The sequence below is a fragment of the Morone saxatilis genome, unplaced genomic scaffold (genome assembly GCF_004916995.1).
Source record: "Morone saxatilis isolate NCDOM2014 unplaced genomic scaffold, NCSU_SB_2.0 Contig19, whole genome shotgun sequence".
NCBI classification, from domain to species: domain Eukaryota; kingdom Metazoa; phylum Chordata; class Actinopteri; family Moronidae; genus Morone; species Morone saxatilis.
This window is the reverse complement of record NW_023339751.1, coordinates 3,619,385-3,641,931: the sequence shown is the minus strand read 5'-3', so window position 1 is coordinate 3,641,931 and position 22,547 is coordinate 3,619,385. Positions and strand designations below refer to the sequence as shown.

The window sequence follows — 22,547 nt, the reverse complement described above, 5'->3', positions numbered from 1 at the left end:
GCAGATGAATGTGAAAACATCCCTGTAGTGTCAAACACACACATCATTCTGTACGGTTAGGATTAAACATCCAACTGTAGGCACAAGAAGAAACACAGATTTTTGAGTTGAAGGGGACACTTCAATCAGTGCTGTGTGCTTTAGATAACCAAAAAACAGAATATAGTATCTAATCTGGATGTTATAAAGCGTTCAACATGGATTTTCAGTATAAAAGAAAGAAGGTCTCAAGAATTATACACATAATTATAAACTGACAACTGACAACAATTTCTGCTCATTTATCTCTCAGGTTTTTTCTTCTTTATATACAGTTTATTCTTTTTAATTTCTAACTTTGCTTCAATCCTAAACTGTGGACACACCTTTGTTTTACCACCTTTAATCTACAGGAGACAAACTGAGTAAACCAAAGACAGCAGGTGCACATAGAACAACAGGAGTGATATCATGTTTTTTCTTCCCCTTCTGCAGCCCAGTGAGCTCCAGTGTTTTTGCCCCATGCACATGCAGGGACATTGATTGGAGAGCGATTGCTGTGTGAGTGACTGGTGTCCTGCCCCGAGGCTGCAGCAATGCATCACTCCACACTATCCAGTCACATGCAGAGAGAGAAAGAGAGAGAGATCCCTCACTGTAACACAGCCTTAAGCCTCGGACACACACTGGAGACATGAGAGGGGAGAGGTCTCACAGAGTTTAACCAGAGTCACACAGCTGGTGAGCTGTTTTTGTCCTGGCAGTTAAAGTTGCCTCTAACACCGCAGATGTCCCTCCAGGAGGTTGCATTTGCAACAATTAATGCAAATTCAACCAATTCCACTAGATTCTGCAGCAATTTTGTCCAAACTAGGCAAATTTTCTCGCAAATTTGACCAATCATAGCAGTCCCCTGTGGGTTGAGCCATGGGCACCAAAATACTAACACTTTTATTCTCACTGGGACAAGTTTCCTTCAATTTTTAATGAATTATACCCCAAATTTTCATTGTTGTTTTATTTTTTAGAAAAGGTGTCATGTAATCAGACATTTTAAGCTGCAACAATCCCTAAAAAAAAAAAAGCCTGTGAGATCCTTATTAAACCTTATTGTGTTAACAGCTTCATCATCATTTACTTAAACACCTCCTCATTAACTGAAACTTTGTTCTTAAACTGAACATAATAATCCCACTGGTGCAACCGGATTACATGTTGAAATAATGATTATTTCAACATGGAATTCATACATAAATGATCACAAGTCTGTTATAATGAAGCAGTGATTAAAATAAACACACCAGTGGCTGCACCTTTAAAATGCACCATTACACATTTAATGATAATTGCTAATAATTTCTCTTCCCCCCTCCTGCAGAGTGTTAATGAGATGACTGACCTGCTGTTAAATTATGCTCTTAAATTTCCTGTGGATGCTGCGCTGCCTGCTGCTGCGGAAGCAGCGGGGCAGTGAGCAGTGAGGCAGTGAACCTCCTCCTCCTCCTGGTCAGCCAGTCAGCCCAGCAGCAGCCACTGGAGCCGCACGCACCAGCGCGTCTATGGGACACTGAGGACTTCATCTGGCTGCACCGGACACTGGTTTATTCAGCGCCTTCGTTTCCTTTTATCGGTCTGTTTTTGGGGTTTTTATTTTTATTTTTTCAAAATCTTTCAATTCGGAACTTTTTTTGAGGCTCGTTTTCATTCAGAAACTTTCACTTATGGTTCGCGATTATGGGGTCAAGTTGTGGTTTCTCTCGGGGAAACGTGGCTGTGCTGCTGCTGTTGCTGCTGCTGAAAGGTAAGGATCATCACCAGCTTTATGGGTAGACTCATGCTCAAGATGAAGTTAAATATATTGCACTGAAGTGTGTTTGTAAGTGTCTGTGTATGCAGAAATATAAGAATTTGTTTCTCTAGAGTCTTTTTAGATATTTTAAATTGTATTTTTCTTTCAAAGTTGCCCTGTTCAAGACATTATCTGTTAGTCTCACAGCATCAGTTTTTGTTTCCTTCATCTCTTGCTCTGCTGTCAGTCAGAAAGCCAATTACTGGTGGTGTGAGCACAGCAGGAACTGAAATATGTTTGGTTTGGGATGCACTTTAAATTCACTAAATTTACGATTCTCTGCGACAATAATGGGATGGTGGGAGGGGGAGGAGGGAGGAGGGAGGAAGATGAAAAGAAGAGAAAATGAAGAGAAATGCAGAGAGGAAAGGATTTCTGAGCTACTGGACCTGAAGTCTACATGGCAACTGACAAACACACGTGAAATTGGCTGTTAATGCAAAGATAAATTGGTTTGAAAAAAAAATAAAAGAAAAATTGCAACATCTTGGAGCTTTAAGGCTTTTTCCAAGAAGTGTCTGAAATGGCACGAACACAATGCCAGCACTGTTTGGTGCAGCAGAAAGTGATACTTGCATTGTGCGCTGGCTGTTATGCGTGGTATGGCACATTGGAACCTAGAGTCAAATGAATACAGCCATATATCATAATATTATAATCCCATTCACAATCCCAGAGCCCAACTGTACCAACACTGTCCTCACATGCAGTCTATATTTAAAGTGTCTCTCATAGCTCAGGAGTGTGCAGATCTCAGTGTGTGTCAGATGTGATGCTTGGACAAATATAGGCCATTGTGTGGAATTCCTCAATTTGTTTTTGCACTTGAAAGTTAAACTTAAACAGAGGTTACTCTCGGTGCTTTTCATCCGGGGGTGTAGAGTGCAAAAGTGAGATTATCGTCATCTTTTTATGTGAAAAATGTGTACATTTCCATGCCTGCAAAAGTGGGTTTACAGTACCAATAAACTACAGCCCCGTACGTAATCGCCCAAGGGAGCAGTTTCCTGCAGTGTTGTTAAAATGATTAATGAAAATTTTAAGGTGCCACAGTATGTATGCAATGTTCTCTGCTTATTTTTCATTGTGACAGACAGTGTAGGTCTCAGTGCTCAGGGGCTGCTGAGAGATGTAGATTCACATCACACTTACAGTAGATGCTCCTATCACACAGCCTACATACATTCACAGCTCTGCTTCTGCCGCCACCGAAGCAGGCATCTCTCCTGATATTTATAGACGACCACAGTTAGTTGGATTTCATATGTCAAGGGCGTGATGGTAATTAAATGGGTGCTGAAATGTACACCCTACGTAAACGCGGTGCTCCTCACCTACCTGTTTGTTGCAACAAAAGACCTACACTTGTTCAGAGAGGAGGAGACGCGAGCTGCAGGCAGGTGTGCAGCAGCTGCTCCTATCTCTGGGCAAACACTGGCTGTTTGTTTTCTTTAGGAAAATATCGCCTGTTGTACAAGTGCACACACCGTTCAGATTGCAGGTCAGACGTTAGCTGCTATGAAATGACACATCAGATTGATTTTGCTGCATATGTTCAAGGTGATGGTTTTTGGAGGATGTTCTGCGTCATTACAATATCACCATTTCCTCACTTATAGCTCTCTTCTTCAAGTTATTAAAGTAATTGATCAAGTTGGGATCCACTTTTTGTATCACACGGCCTCCAAATGTGAGTTTTCATTACAGTTCAAGTCCCTGAGTATTTGTTAGAATCTAAGGAACGGTTGCAGGTGTTTGTTTAGATTGTAGAAAACAAAAGATGCCACAGTAAGTTTGGTAATTCACGTAATTATAACCAGGTTACAGGTTACTCATTAGTTTGGTAAACAAATGAAATTGGCAATCAGAGTTCACTATAGGAGCAATCAGCATTTTTAAATGTGGTTGCACTTATGAGTAGAAGAAGTAAAAGCAGTCGAAGACGTGAATTAGAGTGAATTGGAGGCTTTTTGTTTGTGAGATCGGTGGCAGTTGGGATGTTTGAGAAGATCCAAGCAGCTGTTCAGTCATTGCCTCGCTAAGATCTGAACTTTTAATGTCATGGAGGAACCACGTGGACCTAGATAGCTTTTTAAAATGACTTTTGATGTTTTAAAATGGAGACTGGCGATTGAGAATGAAGAAGGCCTATGGGCCCGGTGGCTTCGCAGAGGTAAACAAAATGTCTTGAGTTGACCTTTTGTGTCTACACCTAGTGAAAGCCTTCATTGAAATTAACCAAATCCTCTTAACAGACACTTCTGTGTCATCCATCACTTCCCCCGCGAAGAGCCACAGATGTTTTCCCATAAAAGCATCGACCCGTTTATCTTCCACCATGACCTTGCTACTGTAGCTTTGACCCTGCTTTGCCCTCCGACCTTTGAAACCTTAACCAAGTAGTAATCTCCAGTGATGACCCCTCCATCCCAGAGGAGGCCATGTTTGCAGCCTCTTTAGCTCCTCGCATTAGAACGACCATTTTCATCAACATCTTTTGCTTTTGAGAAGGACCAGACCAATAAATCTCATTTGTTGCATGCTGCTATTTGATTTAGCTCCTTATTACATTATATGATTTAGGAAAGCTTCTGTCTTGTGCTGCCTATGGATGCATCATAAATCTTGTCAATTTTCTACTCTTGCTGTCACTACGTCTCTTTTAGTATAATTGCAAAACATCAAGATACAAGTTGTTTGCTGCAGAGTTTATCTTTTATATTAAATTGTGCAAACAGCACACCTTCTCTTTGTTTCTTAAGGAAGAAAAAAACTTCTCTGTGGCTTTCTGTCAAAGCTGTTAGAAGCAGAAAGGAGTATTTTGATTGCTTATCTATGGGACTGACACAGGGGATATGCTTTTGGTGTTCAGTTATTTAGAGTTTATTGATTTTTTAAGAAGAATGTGACATACAACACATGTGCTATAAAACCACAACCATCTGGCCTGAGCTTCCCTCCACTCATCTCAACCCTAAAGACTACAAATACTGAGAAAATATTCCCCCAAAATCAAGGTTAACATCAAAAAAAGAAGTTAATGAGTAACAGTAAACATGCTGCATGCCACAAATCTTTATCAGAATCAGAGCAGTGATGCAGCAGTTTCAGCCTTTCAGAGTTTTGACATTTTGACTTTCAATTATAGCTTCTCCTTTTTGCCAGCTTGTGCAAGTTTTAATCACCAAAAATGTTGGCAAAAAATGCATCATCCCATTAAGTTTTTGAACCAAACTGGACCAGTAAGTTATGATGGAGGGACCTTATTACAGCCCAACCTCCAACTCTGCACTGTTGCTTCTGCTGCTGCTGCCGTTACATGGATGCTGCTCCTACCTGTCAAAGCTCTCTGCCTGATCCTGTAGTCAGTTCAGGGTCACACTTCCCTCTCATGCACGGGGTAGAATCTAATTTGCTGTGGTGAAAGGACAAGGAGACATTGATTGAAATTTCGCCCTCGGGGCATTTAGCCCTCTCCTTTCACATGGGTCTTGACAAGTTATTTTCCAGTCGCCTAGCGGTGCACACTGTGTTTGACCCATCGTTTACGGCAATGAGCGAAACAAAGACGGGGCTTAGTTCGACTCCAACTGGATGTGCGTTAACGTGCAGTTTTAAAGGTGCAACAGCTTTAAACATGACCATATAAGTAGCTTATTAATAATTACTGTGGAAAAAATAAACAACAGGGGACAGATTTAGCACATTTTCTACACCAGCCCCACCCCGGCATCCCTCTGACTCCATTTGTTTGATCCTTCACTTTACTGAAGTGGGCAAACATGTTGGAAATTATTTTTCCGCCGGGCCTTTTTAGTCCCACCACCACCTGCCAGAGCCAGAAACTCTGAAAGCTTCACGTCCATTTGTGCTGGAAGATCAGCGCCTCCATTCCCCTGCTATAAAGCAATGTCCCTGCCTTTTGTTCCATAATGTAATCCATCAGATTCTCACACACAGCGTAACGAGCAGCACAGAGCTGGTTTTGGCTTCAGGTGCTGATATCTCACAATTAAACAATTTCAGGTATCTCTACTTTACTTGAGTATTTATTTTTCTGACAACTTTTTACTTTTACTCTACATTTTTACACAAATATCTCTACTTTCTACCCCTTACATGTTCAAACAGGCTGGTTTAGTTTGAATGTATTTAAGTGGAATTATCTTTTATTATTATTATTATTTGCATCATTGAACACATGACGAAACAGACAACAGTCGGTAGAAATGTCCTTCAGAGAATGAGTACATTTTACTTGTATACTTTAAGTACATTTCAGAGCCTGTTAAATCAGTACTTTTACCAGTCTTTGTATCTGTACTTCTACGTTAGTACTTTTGCTAATGTGCTAAAGATTTAATGATGCTAATAGACCCACAATGAATACATTTTATATTTCAAGTGTTTATTTCATTAGTATGACACCTCTTGATAATATGCGGTATGTGTAAGGTAGTAGGCCCATGTTTGCCTGCTTTTAGCCATGCTAGCAGGGTGACTTTAGGGATAGCTGTGTTGCTAAAATATCTCAATAAATAACAGTTACTGGACGAGTTGCCATGAAATTGTGTACAGATATTTATCAGCATAAGAGGATGAATCCTGGTGACTTAAATGATCCCCTGACTTTTTATCTATCATCAGATGAACATTTTAATTTGTCCAATACTTTGGTTTGTGATCAAATACCTGCAAAACTAATGACAGTCCCATCGTTGTTAGTTATATGTAGTTCCTGGGCGGAGGCTAAACATCCCAGTGTTAGCACTGTTATTGTGTTAGCACAATGTTGCTGCACAAAGCACTGTTTCCTTACAGTCTCACAGAGCTGCTAGCATTAATGTAGACTCTGACAAGTTGTGAAGGGTTTCTCTTCCATTTTGTTTATTTATTTATAAGGACAATGTACATTAATCCATATTTCTGTAAATGTGCTTGTGTTAGCAAACTAATTCTTAAGACAGTGCAAAAGCCTTGTAGAGCAGCAAGCAGTAATACAGCAACTATATCCATTATTGTGCACTAGTATGTAGCCATGTGAGCAAGCAACAAAACACAGCCAAACATAACTGATTAGAGCCCATTTTTGACCCATGCAGAGCAGCAATAAGCAACAGGATACAAATAAAGCATAGCAGATCCCCACCCAGGAGACCCTGTCTTGGCAATAATTGAGCAGATTCTATTTATCAGTCACACAGTAAGCTCAAACCTGCGTCAATGAAGTATTTATGCAAGTAAAAATGTTTATTTACTTTGCCAGAGGCAGCTTATGTCTCTCTGTGCACATGTCGGTGAATCTGATGGCTTTTTAAAACCGCTGTAATGAGGAAAGAGATTTTTTTTTATTTTATCAAAGCAGTCTAATGGCCTTCTGCGTCAAACTCAGTCTGGATGCTCGCTGATGTACCACGTGTTCAATTTTTGATGCCACTGTCGTTCCCACAGGAATTCTTAAACTGAATTTGTACTTGCATCTAATCCCAACGGAGATGTTCTATTAGATTTCTTGATGACTGATGAACACGGTTCATTGGATCTCAGCTCTTGTATTCTCTGAGGGCTAATTGGATTACACTATGGGGGTAATTGATTATTATGTTACGGTATGCATCACAGTAAACTGAGTAATCTACCTGGAGCCCGACTACCTCCTCCAAACTGAGATCAGATATCATGTTACTCTGATGAAAAGTTTTGATGACTCTGTCACCATAACAGGAAATGACTGTCTTTCCCTTATTACACCCTATTATTCAGAGATTGAAAGCATCACAATTAGGCCGATATTAAATCCAGGAGGTTCTGGATCCAGCGAGATATGACGAAGCAATCGAGTGCAGGAAACCAAGAGGGAGAGATTTCCAAACATTATGATCAATAAGAGCTTTCATAAGTGGAATTATAGCTCAATGTGCAGCTTTTTAGTTAATTGAATCCTTGAAGAGAACGATTCCCATAACTGTAACATCTTTGGAAGCAGAGTAATAACGAGTGATTATGATATTTATTGTATTTATATCACCGTGATATAACTGGGTGAATGCTCCTTGATGCCACTGGCTGCAGCTGCTTTGTACTAGATGATGGATTATTTGAGAATGTGGACTAAATTGCAGAGTTGGCTGTGAAATTAAACCCATACAGTAGATGTAATATTTCTGTGGCCGTGCGGCTAAACAAGCAGATCCATATTATGTGCAACAGAGATGATTGCACACATGCAGCCGTCAGCCTTTCTCCCCCTCGTCTGTCTCATCAGTGGAAAACAATCAGCATCACTGTTGATTAGTACGGTTATTGATTGGTCTGCTGCCAGATACATTGGCCCCTCCAATGGGTCGTTACCAGGGGACAGATGCAGCGCACGTTGACCTTGGGAGAGAAAGGGCACTGGACTGGATCTCTCACCCGCAGGAGCTCCAGTCTGCGAATAAGATTAGAGAGGGAATGAATGATACAGGGGCCCCCTTTTTCCTGATCCGCCCGTGCTGCTGTTGACAAGGATGCTCGGCGAGGACGTCTGGGTGGCAGATGCACGTTTTGTTTCACTTAGAGGGAGATTCACAGAGGTAGATTAGCAAGCATGTGGGTTACTCTAGCACATGAGCTCATAGCTGGTAAATCTATCAGCCGAAGCACGCATTGAGCTAATTGAGTTCCTGTCTTTGTCTGGGACGACGGAGAGGGCGTCCTACCCTATCGGCTGTGACCGGTCCTAGACACGCTGCGGTCTGTGGTGGATGGTTTCAGATTTTGTGATGAGCTTGTGTCCTTTTTGTCCTCCCACGGTTAAAATATGAGACAAAACAGATGAAATTAAAGGTCCTGTGTGAAACTTTTAGGAGGATCGATTGGTAGAAATGGAATATATTATTCATAGGTATGTTTTCTTTAGTGTATAATCACCTGAATATAGGAATCAATGTGTTTTTGTTACCTTAGAATGAGACGTTTTTATCTACAGGCACTGCAGGTTGCCTTTGATGGAGTCTGCCATGTTGAACTGCCATATTTCTTCCATTGTAGTTTCCCAGCTCATCAAATACAGACGCAAGCAGTGTTCAGTTAGTTACAATCTTAAACTTCACCTCTAGGTGACACTAAAATCCTGTATACTGGTCCTTTAAGTCGAGGAAACTGCAATAAGGCAACCGGTAAGAGTGGAGATGAGCAGAAGATAAAATGTATTACTCATTACTCTTTTGAAAAGTAATATTACTTTATTTATTACTCCTTGCTAAAGGTAATTTGTTACACTACTCGTTATATTACTTCTCTGCTTTCTCAAAATGCATGTGTGCTTCTCAAGCTAGCAGTTTTATTCTGCAGCATATGGATCCATAAAAGTTACAGAGTAGGTGGTAGAACACCTGGTTTAAACTGATGGTGAGACACAATTTTTTATACAACTTCTGTTATTAAGAGACATATATCTTGCAAATGTTTTACCAGGGGGTCTTCTGTGACCTGTAAGGATCTGTTTGAATCCAACATTTCATCCACCACATATCCATCCACAAGCTTCATTAGTTCTTTGTCACTACAGCTGAATAGAAGCGGTTCCATCTTCCAAGCTAGCTGCACAATTTAAAAAATTAAGCCAGGGATGTGATTGGATTGTTGGATTTTAAATTAGTAGATGGGTGACAACAAAGTAAGGTTGTAATTACTTTTTTTGGGGGGGGTAACTAATATTATTACTGAAATTTTATTAGTAATTTGTTGTTTTTTTGGGATTGTTGCAGTCGGAAATATCTGATTCCACGAATTAAGACTTTGTTTTTGCAATGAATTTGTAGAAGAAAATGAAAATTGCAAAGATAATAGCCGTTTTCTGTATAATTTGAGAATAAAATCACACTGTTGAAGTGTCCAAAGTAACCTTAAGAGGCTCAGGATCATGAGGGTAAATGTGAGACGTTTGTTGCCCATTGTCTGCTTCTTCGCAACTAGAAACAAGGACATGAGTTTGATGATGTATAGCTCAATGTAACGATTGGTAAAACCTGTGTAAAAGATTGGACAATATTGTCATCCCGCACAGAATTCATGGGCATTGGTTGAATTTGCGTCACAGCTTCCTGGAGGGACTGTGCTTTACTGTAGATGAGTGAGGGGGGTTTTCCATTGTTGTTCTTTTTTTTTCACCAGACAAGCAACGTATGAGTTCAATTTCACTATCCACTCAGCGGTACATGACATCTATTGTAAACACGGATTGCTACAAGAGTCCTCCTGTTCAAACACCGGCTTTGTTTGCAAAATTACTTACTCCAGCTTTTGAAGAAATGACAATGTATGTGGCGGCTCAGCATCAGTTTTATGGGTGTTTGAAGACTGTAAAAGGTTCTGCTTATGATGGTAATATTTACACACTTTGAGTTATGGGAGGTCAAGGTTGTTCCCGAAACAGCTTATTGTCCGTCTATATATCAAAATACAAAACATTTTTCAGAGTTCCCAAGGCTTGGAGCTGAAATAAAACCTGTACTGTGTCTTTTATTTTTTAAAATCATTATCCATGCAAGAGGTGAAATGTCATTTGTGTCTCCGTCATTCTTGTGCATCGTTTAGGGAACGTAATGAGTCATGCTTTTGGAAAATCATCATCATCATCATCATCATCATGGCTTCACAGACCAAAAGATGCCATTTGCTAAGAGAGGCCTGCTTGATCCATTCAATTAATTAGTTTTGATATAAACTGCTTGCTTTCTGTTGGCTTCAGTCCTGGAAAGAAATTGAATTTTGAATGATATAAACAAATTGTGTTGCATGGGGTCCAGCCGCTGTGGCCTCAAGCCAAGGCCAGCGTTCGTGAATACGTTCAGCTCCCCCACCGGTTAACACATTGGACCCTCTGATTTTTATTTGTAGAGCTGCTGTCATCTGCTGTGTTTGATTCATGACGGTGTCATGTGGAAGATCTCTGTAGATTTAATTAATTTATTTATCTAATAAAGAGCTGTAGAAAATAAGAATGTTTTCTAGCTTGTTAAAGACACAAATTAATCAGGGATCTTTAGCCTATTATCAAATTAGTGCAGGCATTAAGTCTAATAATGTATTATAAATGATTAAGCTGCACTCCTCTTAGTGTCTGTGTCAGTGAGATAATGGCTCCCCTCTAATGGCCATTTTAAGTACACAAATGGAGAAGCCACGTTGCCTACAAGAAATTCCTTTTACTTCCTGTATTTTTTCACATAAAACCACCAGACTCTGTTTTCTGCTCTTGTAACTCATATATGTTTTTAATGAAGTTACCTCCAGTTAATTCAGATTGCATGTGGTACATTTAAAGTGTTTTTATAACGTTTAACAGGTGCTACACAATGTTGTACTACTAAGGCCATCCATGTCATCCACTGAACTATTGTATTACATAAGAAAAGGTACCAAAACAAACAACCTCAGGTGTGTATAACAGTCTCAGTCCCTCCCCTGGGTGTGGCTATAACCACATGATGAGAACATAAAGCACATAGCCAGTAATATAAAATATCAGTAAATTTAATAGTAAAAACACGATAACAGCTTAGGTAAAAACAAACATAGTCATATAAACATGAATGTATATTATGTGATTCATATTTGTGTTATTGCAACCCATCAGGTTAATTAGTCTATTCTTGTTTTACAATGTGGCGGATGTTTGTCCTGTATTGATCTTTGTTTGGTTTGTGAAAATTGAATGAAATATTAAAAGCCAATAGATTAGACTGAGTAAACACAACATCCATTACTGCGATTCCTTTCGCATTAGTTTAATATTTAAAGAAACATACAATAGATGAACAAGCTGTTCCTGTTTTTATGAAAGATGAATGAATGAATGTGAATGTTTTTGCTATTTTATTTTGTCATATTGTTATTTACCCATTTTTTAAACATCACTAATCAATCGTTTTCCCGATTGTACTGTTTAAAACTTAGTAAAAAGTAAAAAAGATCCATTTATAAGAAAGAAAAATGTCCTTTTTGACAGCTAAAATTTTTTAAAAATGACCTAGTAAACCTCGGCCAAGTACCTTTTTTCAAGCATGAGCATGAATGGATGTAATTTGGCTGATAGATTGAGGAAATGGAAAATCATCCCCCGAATCTGAGTCATGGAACTGACTCCCATCATCCCAGCAGGATTAACAAACAAGTGGCCTGCTGTTTGTTTTTGTCCCTGGAACACGTTTAATAAAAAGGGCTGCAGCCTCTCTGAGTGCATCTCCATCCTTCAGGAAGGGCGGCCACATTTTATCCATCAGCTCGCCCTCCTGTCATCCAACCCCCGCTAAATTAAATCAATGTCTGAAACCAGAGCCGAGGCCTCAACTGTACCAACAGAAATAGAAAATCTAGTTTTGCTGTCTGCTAATGACATTAGTGCGTTCCCTAAATGGTCGCCTACCGTTGTCAAAGAGGAACATAACAGGGATATAATTACAGGAGGAACACTCACATCTCCATTTTCCTGTAAAACACACAGCCCACCATAGCTCTTTATGGATTACCCCAGCACACATGTACACACACACACACACACACACATATACATACACACTCCCCTCTGGCAGGTAATGATTCATTTCTCTACCATATCATGTTATCCCCTGTAATTAAACTTCTCAAGGTGAATACAAGGAGAATCCGAAACCACACGTTATTGACCGTATGAGAAATTCATTAAAAGAGCTGCCTAAGTGTCATTTGAGCCCTCCTTTCAATTTCCGCTAACAGGAGAGAGATGAAAGACGCGTCAGAGGAGGAGAGAAAACCTGAACCTGTCATATTCCATGTATGTGTTAATTTCCATTCAGCGCCCAGACAGCATTGTCAGTGGGTATTGTCCCCACGGTTAAATATCCAGAATGAGATGTCTGATAACTGCTCTGCAATAAGAGAGGGTCTCATCAGCACTGTCAGGCCTTACGATGATTTACTTAAAGAGAATAAAACTAAATGCCCCCTGTGACTCACTTGGCTACATGTTTTTTAACATCTGGTTATATTTTCTTTCTGCAGGATCGAGAGGGCTGTACTTCCCTCAGAAGGAGTACATTGAGACGGTGTATGTCGGCCAGCCGGCGGGGACGCCGCTCCTCCAGGTCCACGCCATGCTGGACAGCAACTCTGAGCGGCCGCACTTCTACCTGTGCTGGATGAGCTCCATCAGACGCTCCTACAGCTCCTGGTTCAACCTGGACGTCCACACTGGAATTCTGTCCCTGAACAAAACCCTGGAGGAGAGTGACTTTGCCTTGTTAAGTGAGTTGGATAGAAGCATTTTGATGCTATAGTGCTGTTTCAGTGCCAGGTAACCCCTCTACACATGAGAGTAAATTAGTTTCTTGAGGTTTATGCTCTTTGCATACTAATAAGGTTTCTGCCTTCAGGATGATAATGTAATTGCACACAAAAAGAGCGCAGTCATCAAAAACAGCACTGTGTGAGATTAAAAAGCCTTTTGTTTCTGTGTGTCTCATCAGGTCAAAAGTCGTGGTCTGTGAAGAAGTTGTTCCTGCAGGTCATAGTGTTACCAAACCTCCCAAAGAAGTCCCAGTGCATCAACAGAAACTCCCATCGCATCACCCTGGACTTCGTCAACGCCACGCTGCCTCAGTGCGCTCAGACAGATATGAAGGAGCTGTGCTTCCCGCACAGAGATACCTCCAACCCGCACATCATGGAGAACAGGTTCCCCGGGGCCCTTCGGCAAATGCGACGTCTCACCAGACTCAACGTCTGCCCCAACTACACCATTTCTTACAACGTTGAATTAGGTTAGACCGGTGGTTTCCTTTTCTACCATTGAGTAAACTGACAACCTCTTATTAAGAATACAGATTATAACAATTTATAAACTGTACAATGAACAGAAATAGTGTTCGAATAGTTCAAAGTTTATATCTTTTTTTATATCTGTTTTATTCTCAGAACTTGCTGAGTTATCCATTCCATTATGTCATATGTTACAGTCTTTAATTCTCACACACCATCTCTGTATTGAATTCACACACAGCTGATTTGTTGTTGTTCCTCCTGTCTACAGATACTCCAGCACCGTTTGCTGTAAATGAGAACACCACAGAGCTGGTGGTGACCGCTCCGTTGGACCGCGAGGAGAGCGAGCGTTACAGACTCCTGCTGGTGTGCACAGTCCGGACGGAAACGCTCGTCACTAAGGTGGAAACCTCGCTGGACGTTTTTGTGGACGATGAGGACGATAATGCGCCATACCTGAATGGAACAGACACAGCAGATATTATCATCAGCTTCAATCGGACGAAGGTGAGAAAGATTAACACTGATTTCATTGTTTTAGACTCAGTGTTTGAGTTGAGTTTCACATTCTTGTATTTTGTTTCCAGGGTGGGTCCTTTGGCACGTTGTTCGTCTTTGACAGGGATTTAACGCCCATCTATCCCATAGACCAGAGTCACAATAAGTATGTGGGGACCTTGCTCAATAGTGACCCGTGGATAAAGGAGACATTTTACATAAAAGACACCTTCAGTGAAAAGAAAGCTGCTCAGGGAGGCATTCGAGAGACCGTCCACGACTACCGTAAGTAAAGAAGCAGCTGCTGAGATTCATCTGTTGTCATTAATGTTGTAGTGTCTAAGCTACATTCTCGTGTTTCTCTCTTGCTTTTAGAGCTCGTCCTAAAGAGGAACCTGTATGTGACAGAGAATCGCACCCTGCAGCTGGACTACCGGGTCAATGACACCACCTATCCTGGTCTAGAGGGGACAGTGTTGCTGCACTTTAACGTCACCATCTTACCGGTCCACATCCGCTTCTCCAACATCACGCATATGTTCACACTGACCCGCAGAGCGTCTGTTTATGCACAGGTACTCATGAATACGTACAAAACTCAATCATAAACTTATTCATGTGTACGTTGAAAGAGTTATTGGTTGCTGTAATTGTTCCTGGCCACGAAGTCCCTCCTGAACGTGATTGTATTTAAAGTTATCTGCATAAAAACTCACTAAAACATCTGCACACATTTCTCTATAGTAAAACATTTATTATAGAAACTGTTTGTCACAAAGACCATCAGAGCACAAGACATCACAAATACACACAACAACATATTTTTCTCCCTTTGACGTCCCTGAGAGTCCAAGCTATGGATCAAAAAACATCCCCTTTGGCAATGTTTTTTATCAATATTGCCCCCTCGAGGGAGGTCAATAGTTTCAATACAACAGGCTTCTGGTAGGTTTGCCAACATAGATTTTGTCACAAGGGCATTTTTAGATGTAAATGACATTCTTGGTGTAGCAGGAGAGAAACGCTGGTTAGAAAACTATGTTTTAATCGAATTGTTGGGTACGAATGTCACAGGAGACAAAACTATCTTGTAGACCGGGAACATCTGTCTGGGGCTGGGAGCAACATTAGCTCATGCCAGCTTGTTTCTGAGGTTGGGTCCAAATAAAAAATCAGGAGTGTAACTGGTGCAAAATCCACAGTTCAGGCAAAGCTGATATGAAGCTACAGCACTCACACAAATCTTAATCTTCCAAAGTTACAGTCTCTTAAATTCCTTCTTTGTGTTTCAGCTGTGTTTTCTTGCTGAGCTGTGGTGGCGAGATAGTGAGGCAAAGAGAACATTTCACACCAAAAACTGTAGATGCTTGATTCAATATGATGCTATAACTCTAGAAAATACCTGTTTGATTTGCCGAATTCTGCACAGGGGCCTTAAACAGACTTATTTACTGTCAAAATGATGTTTCTCATTGAATAACACTCAAGTAAAACATCACATGATCAAGAAAAGCTAATAAATAAAACAAATATTAATTCAGTTTTAGGCATTTAAGTACACACAGAAACTGCTCTGCTGGTTGAGCCACACTTGTAGGCATCAGATCAGCATTTCTGAAGATGTTAAAGACCTCAGGCTAAAACAAAGCAATGTTGAAAAGTCAACAGAGGATTTCTGATCATGTTAATAATTTCTGTTGAATACATCCAGTCCAGTACCTGCCTGTATATTACAGTGTAATGTGCTGACTGTATGCCCCAAAAAGAGGATAAGATTTAATTCTGAAATGCTATACAGTGTTCATTTTATTTACTATATAGAAACCATAGTGCTGACTCACTCTGAAACACACAGAGAGACTGCCACCTGCTGGCTGAGTAACAAAAAACAACAACTATAAATTATTAATCAGTATCTCTGTAATACCATGTCCCATCTCCTCTCAGGTTGGAAGAGTCTGTGTGGAAAACTGCCAGCAGTTTGATGGCTTCAGTGTCACATACCGGCTCGAGGTGCCAGATAAGAACGTGTCCGCTGACGTGCAGTCCTGCTACGCAGCCGTAGGCATCACGCAGGCCCCAGACGAGATGTGGGGACTGCTCTATGTGAACGACACGGAGGCGCTGCGCAGGCCCGAGTGCCAGGACCTACAGTACCTTGTTGTAGCTCAGGAGGAGCAAACGCAGCTGGAGGCCAGCACGCAGATCCACATCATACTAGACAGTCAAGGTGAGCTTGTCGGCCGAGGTTTTACGTTCTCATGTTTAAAGGCAAAAGATCTCACAGTAATTCAACAGCATCGTAGGCACACATGTGTAGACTTCATTTCTCCCAAATGTCTTTTAAAGGTTTGGTTGTGTGGGTTTTTGGCTTTTTTACATAGCAAACAAGGCCAGTCAGGAGAACCAGCAGTTCCTGTCCTGTGCAGAAAACAGACAGCGAGCAGCCTGTGAGTCTGTGCGAGGGCTCGGGGCAACAACAGGGAGATGCCAGTGGAGGCAAGGCAGTGAGAAAGGTACATTATCTTTAACGAACACTTGCAATAAGCTGTGATTTTTGTAATAATATGGCATTTTGACATCACTTAACCGTGCTGTAGTAATTATGAGACCTTAGAGTAATTTAACAAGAACCAAATGACGCCAAATGTTTCCCTCAGTGGTGGTACTGGAACTGATTAAAGGACCAGAACTAGCATGTGTACCCTTCTCAGTAACATCCTAGTTGGAAGTCACAAAGAATGTGGTCTTAATTTGGATAAATACAAACACTAACAACACCATATGATGGCTAAAGACCACAGTTTTTTCATTTTATTTAATTTAAGGCTAACATCAAGACAAGCTAACCAAACTTAATAACTTAATGTCTCTCCTTTGTGTTTACGTTCCAGGGATATCTGAAAATTACTCGACCTGCTCCCCTGACTTGCGGACGTGTCCAGATAGCTTTTGTGATGCAGTTGAAAGCAAAGATATGTCAATATGCCCTCAAGACTGTACAAGTGAGAGACACTGATGGATTTCTGTACAAATTTAAAGATTTTGCATCACGTATAAATGTGTTAATAAGACTGACTTTTGCATTCACTGTGTTCGCTCTGTCTCTGAAGAGGAAGCTGTTACCGGAGGTCACGAACGAGGCCTGAGGAACGGGATCCAGGCCGGCTATGGAACCTGCTATTGCTACTCTGAGAGATGCTTCTGTGAGAAGGAAGACATCGAGGGTGAGTTGTCGTAAATCAATCAAAGAAAGAACCCGAAATGGATCGCTGCTTTCTTGAAATATGACAGTATTGTGCAACATGCTCTCCTCCAGAGGCGATATGTGACGACATGTGTAAGAGCATCATTGCCACGGCTCTGCTCCTCTCCTTCATCGTCTCCATCCTCCTGTCTTCATACTTCATCCACCGGTACCACAAGAACTCGCCTAAGCCCCCGATCGCCTCTGCCGAGATGACTTTCCGCCGGCCAGCTCAGGCTTACCCCATCAGCTTCCCCGCTAACAACCTACGCCGAGGCTCGCAGGAATCCATTGAGACCGACACCTTTAAAATACCTGTAAGCTTTCAGCCTGTGACAGACTTCAGCATGATGTGTTTAACCGGTTAAGAAGTTAAAAAGAAATATTCATGTTTTTTTAACAGGAGGATCCTAAGTGGGAGTTTCCTCGTAAAAACCTTGTACTTGGCAAGACTTTGGGAGAAGGAGAGTTTGGGAAAGTTGTTAAGGCAACAGCTTTCAGGTTGAAAGGAAAAGCTGGTTACACCACTGTGGCTGTGAAAATGCTTAAAGGTAAGACAAGCCAGACAAGTTGGGCAAGTGACGGTGATATATGAGGAGTGAACGTCTGAAGAGATGAATGGTTTCATCATTATATAATCCCCTCTTTTCCTCCGACACAGAAAACGCTTCTCACAGCGAGCTGCGTGACCTGCTGTCAGAATTCACTTTACTGAAGCAAGTCAACCATCCGCACGTCATAAAGATGTATGGAGCTTGCAGCCAGGACGGTAAGACCTCAGCCCTCCTGCCATCCTCTCTCCAGGCATGTGTGTTGCACATGGACTCTTAAGTGCTGCGTTTCTCTATTTCTCTGAATAGGTCCATTGTATCTGATCGTGGAGTACGCCAAGTATGGGTCACTCCGCAACTTCCTGCGCGAGAGTCGGAAAGTTGGCCCGAGCTACATGGGCAGGGACGCCAACCGAAACTCCAGCTACCTGGAGAACCCGGACGACAGGGCACTCACCATGGGGGACCTGATCTCCTTTGCATGGCAGATCTCCAGAGGCATGCAATACTTGGCTGAAATGAAGGTATTTGACAAGTTTTGCATTACATTAAAGACATTTTAAGACATATATACAAAAAAATCCATAATACAACAACAATAATGTGTGTTAAATATGTTTTTTCTGCAAAACAAAGTATAATTTCCACATTAAAATCCTTAAAAAGGCATCAACTCCTCCTGAATGTGAAAACAAATGTCAAATGTCCATTTATTGAAGTTGAAATATCAGTTTAAATCAAACAAAGAGGATTTGTTGTGATAAAGCAGCTGAAATGTTTTAGTGACAGTTATATTTCAGTTAACGTGGAAGAGCGTGCGCACTGTAAGCAGTTGAAATGTAATTTAAACAAGCGTTTTGGTCTGACAGCTCGTTCACAGGGACCTCGCAGCACGAAATGTCCTCGTAGCTGAAGGACGAAAGATGAAAATCTCAGACTTTGGCCTTTCCAGAGACGTGTATGAAGAGGACTCGTATGTCAAGAGGAGCAAGGTAAAGAGAAAGAAAATGACTAATTTTGATGGATTTACAACAATGTCTTAATAGGAAATTAACTCTCTCTGTGTGTTTTCCAGGGTCGTATACCTGTTAAATGGATGGCAATAGAGTCGTTGTTTGATCACATTTACACAACACAAAGTGACGTGTGAGTACAATTATCAATTAAAGGGAATAGTTCATGTTGGGAAATATACTTATTCGTTTTCTTGCGGAGAGTTAGAGGAGAAGATTGATATCACTCAGATTCTGCTCAAGGTGGCAGAATCTGCTTACCAGCACCTCTAATGGTCACTTAATAACACATTATATCTTGTTTGTTGAGTCTGTACAAAATCTAAAGTAATTAACAGCTGAAAAATAAGAATGAGGTGTTTTAAAACTAATTAGTGGAGGGATTGTAAGAAGGTTGGAGATCACACACTTTGATCTTTTGAGATTGTCCACAATTGAAGTCATACTGAGAAAGTGATATTATATTATATTATATTATATTATATTATACTATATTATTGGTGGCAAAAAAGAGATTTAACTTTATCTTGGCTCAAACCGCCACAAAAGGGGATTTAATGGAAGAAAATCACAACAAAACTCAAAGTAAAGACATAATGTAATAAACTAATAGGCTCCTGTACTTGCCTACTTTGGACAAAGTGCTGACTATGTTATTTAGTATTTAATTTAAGTTTATTTATTTTAGCTTTTTGGAGACTCCTCTCTATGTGGATGCACATAATCTCATTATTGTTGATAATATTTGTTGTTTGTTTGCAGTGTTAATCTTCTCACTCCATCAGTTTTCATCAAGAAAGCAAATAAGGGGATTTCCAAACATATCAAACTCTTTTTTTTAAGGAATTACACAGATTATTATTCTGTCTTTACTGATCTCTTCTTACTGTATGAGCTCCTGTGTTTCCTTCCAGCTGGTCCTTTGGTGTGCTGTTGTGGGAGATTGTGACACTGGGAGGAAATCCATACCCAGGTATCGCCCCTGAACGCCTCTTTAACCTGCTGAAGACTGGATACCGGATGGAGAGACCAGAGAACTGCTCGGAGGAAATGTGAGCTCCTCTCTGTTAACTCCACTGTGTCTCCTCAGTGCAATAACTGCCCTCCACCACATTAAGGCGGTCAGTCATGGAAAATGACTGTTGGGGTGGATTAAATGATACTTATTTCACCCACTGTGAAACTCTTTTCCTCTGCAGGTACAACCTCATGCTTCGGTGCTGGAAACAAGAATCCGACAAGAGGCCGACGTTCTCAGACATCAGCAAAGAACTGGAAAAGATGATGGTGAAAAGTCGGGTATGGTGAAGCTATACAATGCATTACAATAAGTTATTCATATTCTTCCACAGGAAAGAAGTTAGGAGAAGCTATTAATCAGCCTCTTTCCGTGGATTACTGGCTCAATGTTGACAAAACTTCAGTGATGCATCATTGAGATCTGACAGAGAGATGTTAAAAGCTTTTTGCTTTCCACTCTTTCTGGATTTGCAGCTGGCCCCGAGTGAGCAGTATATTATTTCTGCTGGACAACATGTGCACTGCTTCACTGTGTGATCTGTCACTCTTCCCAAAAGCTTTAGATACCATAATTAGTGCTTGAAGAGGAATCCTAAAATGTGGCCTTGGGTAGCGTAATCACAGAGCATACCAGTCAGGCTCCTGCTGTTGAAGTGAGGCTAAATATAGAGCATTTAAGGACATGGGAACGCAGACATCCCATAATACAGCAGGCCGGTTCCTCGCTGGTATCAAAAAGAGGTAGAAAAGGGTCCGTTTATGTAATGAGTAGAAAGTATGAGCGTCGGTAGATGTCACTGGACTGCATGTTAAAGCTTTAAATGACCCAACCCTGGAAAAATTCTGTGAGAGCTCGAACCACATAAGTAGTTTTGGGCCCGAGCCCAATAAATAATATAAATATATATAATATAATCCAGTTTATTATCGAAATTCACTCATTAATTACAGTTGCATCCATTATTAATAAAATATCAAATAAATGTACATTTTTAAATGTTCACTCTTTGAAAGCATTTTTTTCACTAGAGGCTTCAATAATATATTGGCAGCTGTAAGATCCACTGTGGTTTCACTCGAGTGGAGTTTTAAAATCTTGCTAATAATCCCCATTTTTACTAAATGTTTAACTCTACTGATTTTTTTTTTCTGTAACTGTGATGCATTTTCTGCTCTCCTGCTACTTCCCAAGCCTTGCGTGTCTGATGTTTAACATAAGGACTCTCGTGCCTTAGCGTGCTGTGACTCCTCTCCTCAGTAATCAGCCTAATCACACCTTCATCTGCTCTTTCCAGGATTACCTAGACCTGGCGGCGTCCACGCCAGCCGATGCCCTGCTGTACGACGACGCCCTCTCTGAAGAGGACACACCACTAGTGGACTGTAATAACGCCCCTCTCCCTCGAACCCTCCCCTCCACATGGATTGAAAACAAGCTCTATGGTAGAATCTCCCATGCATTTACTAGATTTTAGAAACAGGACACACAACACAAGCTCTCTTTTTTGGCAAGTTGTGATTGGCTTTTTTTCCGTAGTCAAGTGTGTGTGACTGTGATCTAGGCATGCTCTTTTTTGCTGATTAATGCTGACATATCTCCCATTTCATCGTAAATGAGAGGCTCAGTGAAAAAAAAAGATCTTGTGTCTTGACTGTTTTTTATTTGGACCTGCTTCTAATGTACATCAATGCTGACCAAAAAGTGCTACATTTGTAAATATTCAATATATACCCTCCATTCTAATTTATTTGGCACCGCTCGTGCTTGTGCATTTTATTTGTACATAGTCCATTTTTTTCATCTCCATTGTCGTCATTTCCACCTCATTTGTTTGCATTGGAAGAAACAGTGTGTAACATTTGAAACAGGTCCTCGCTCAACCAATCACTTGCTGTTGTTTTTTAAAATTCCTGACTTTATAATGTATATTAAGCCATTAATCTATGATGATTTCACAATACTGAACAGAGAAACAGTAAGGCTTTTGAACACAACTCTCATGACATTGATTTAAAGTTAAAAACATATTGGATAGTTAAATCCAGGGGAATGTGAACAGTATAGCCTTGGTACATTACATAATAACACAATAAATAATAAATTATATGATATATTTCACTGTATGTACACTTCTGAGAGTCAAATCAGGACTTGTTTCATAGACAGGCACCACAGAGTTTTGCTTTGAGAGCCTTACTGTCTGCACGCTGTTTATCTTTCACTGAGTGCAGAAAAATGATATGTTCTCGTTTTTAGGCATGTCATACCCGAACTGGCCTGAGAAGAGCCCGGTACCGCTCAACAGACATGATGCCACTAATCCAGTCTTTACAAGATATGCCAATGATAGTGTTTATGCAAACTGGATGGCTTTGCCTTCACCCGCAAAAGCTGTGGACAAGCTTGATAGCTAAAGACAAACCGACCCTGTAGAAAAGATGACTAATTGGTAGATGTGTATATTTCTATACGACTGTACATATACAATCTGATGCTAAAGTTGGTTCCCTTTTATTTCTGTTGCACGGGTATTCAACGTTTAAAACTGGGGTCTTTAATGCTGCAAAAGCGGCTGAATCAATATAGACCAAGCTTCAGCTCTTCA

At 40.7% G+C, this 22,547-nt stretch overlaps 1 protein-coding gene across 1 annotated transcript; it reads left to right on the top strand.

Annotated features, from left to right (window-relative positions):
• The first annotated feature begins 1,516 nt into the window (after window positions 1–1,516).
• ret (ret proto-oncogene receptor tyrosine kinase) lies at window positions 1,517–22,332 on the top strand. The gene is made up of 19 exons (XM_035662954.1): window positions 1,517–1,780; window positions 12,854–13,096; window positions 13,318–13,611; window positions 13,881–14,119; window positions 14,200–14,395; window positions 14,486–14,685; window positions 16,058–16,334; window positions 16,495–16,626; window positions 17,005–17,115; window positions 17,224–17,337; window positions 17,430–17,674; window positions 17,761–17,908; window positions 18,019–18,126; window positions 18,218–18,432; window positions 18,778–18,900; window positions 18,984–19,054; window positions 19,836–19,973; window positions 20,121–20,220; window positions 21,237–22,332. Exons 1-19 carry the CDS (start codon window positions 1,714–1,716, stop codon window positions 21,414–21,416), a joined length of 3,201 nt encoding a protein of 1,066 aa, XP_035518847.1. The 5' UTR covers window positions 1,517–1,713; the 3' UTR covers window positions 21,417–22,332.
• The last annotated feature ends 215 nt before the right edge of the window (window positions 22,333–22,547 follow it).

What these genes read in the sequence shown, in the direction of transcription:
- ret (XM_035662954.1), top strand. Translation starts at nt 1,714, where the DNA reads ATGGGGTCAAGTTGTGGTTTCTCTCGGGGAAACGTGGCTGTGCTGCTG. An exon ending in AGAGACCGTCCACGACTACC is followed by an intron (nt 14,396 to 14,485) that starts GTAAGTAAAGAA and finishes TCTTGCTTTTAG; the next exon opens with AGCTCGTCCTAAAGAGGAAC. An exon ending in AGATGATGGTGAAAAGTCGG is followed by an intron (nt 20,221 to 21,236) that starts GTATGGTGAAGC and finishes TGCTCTTTCCAG; the next exon opens with GATTACCTAGACCTGGCGGC.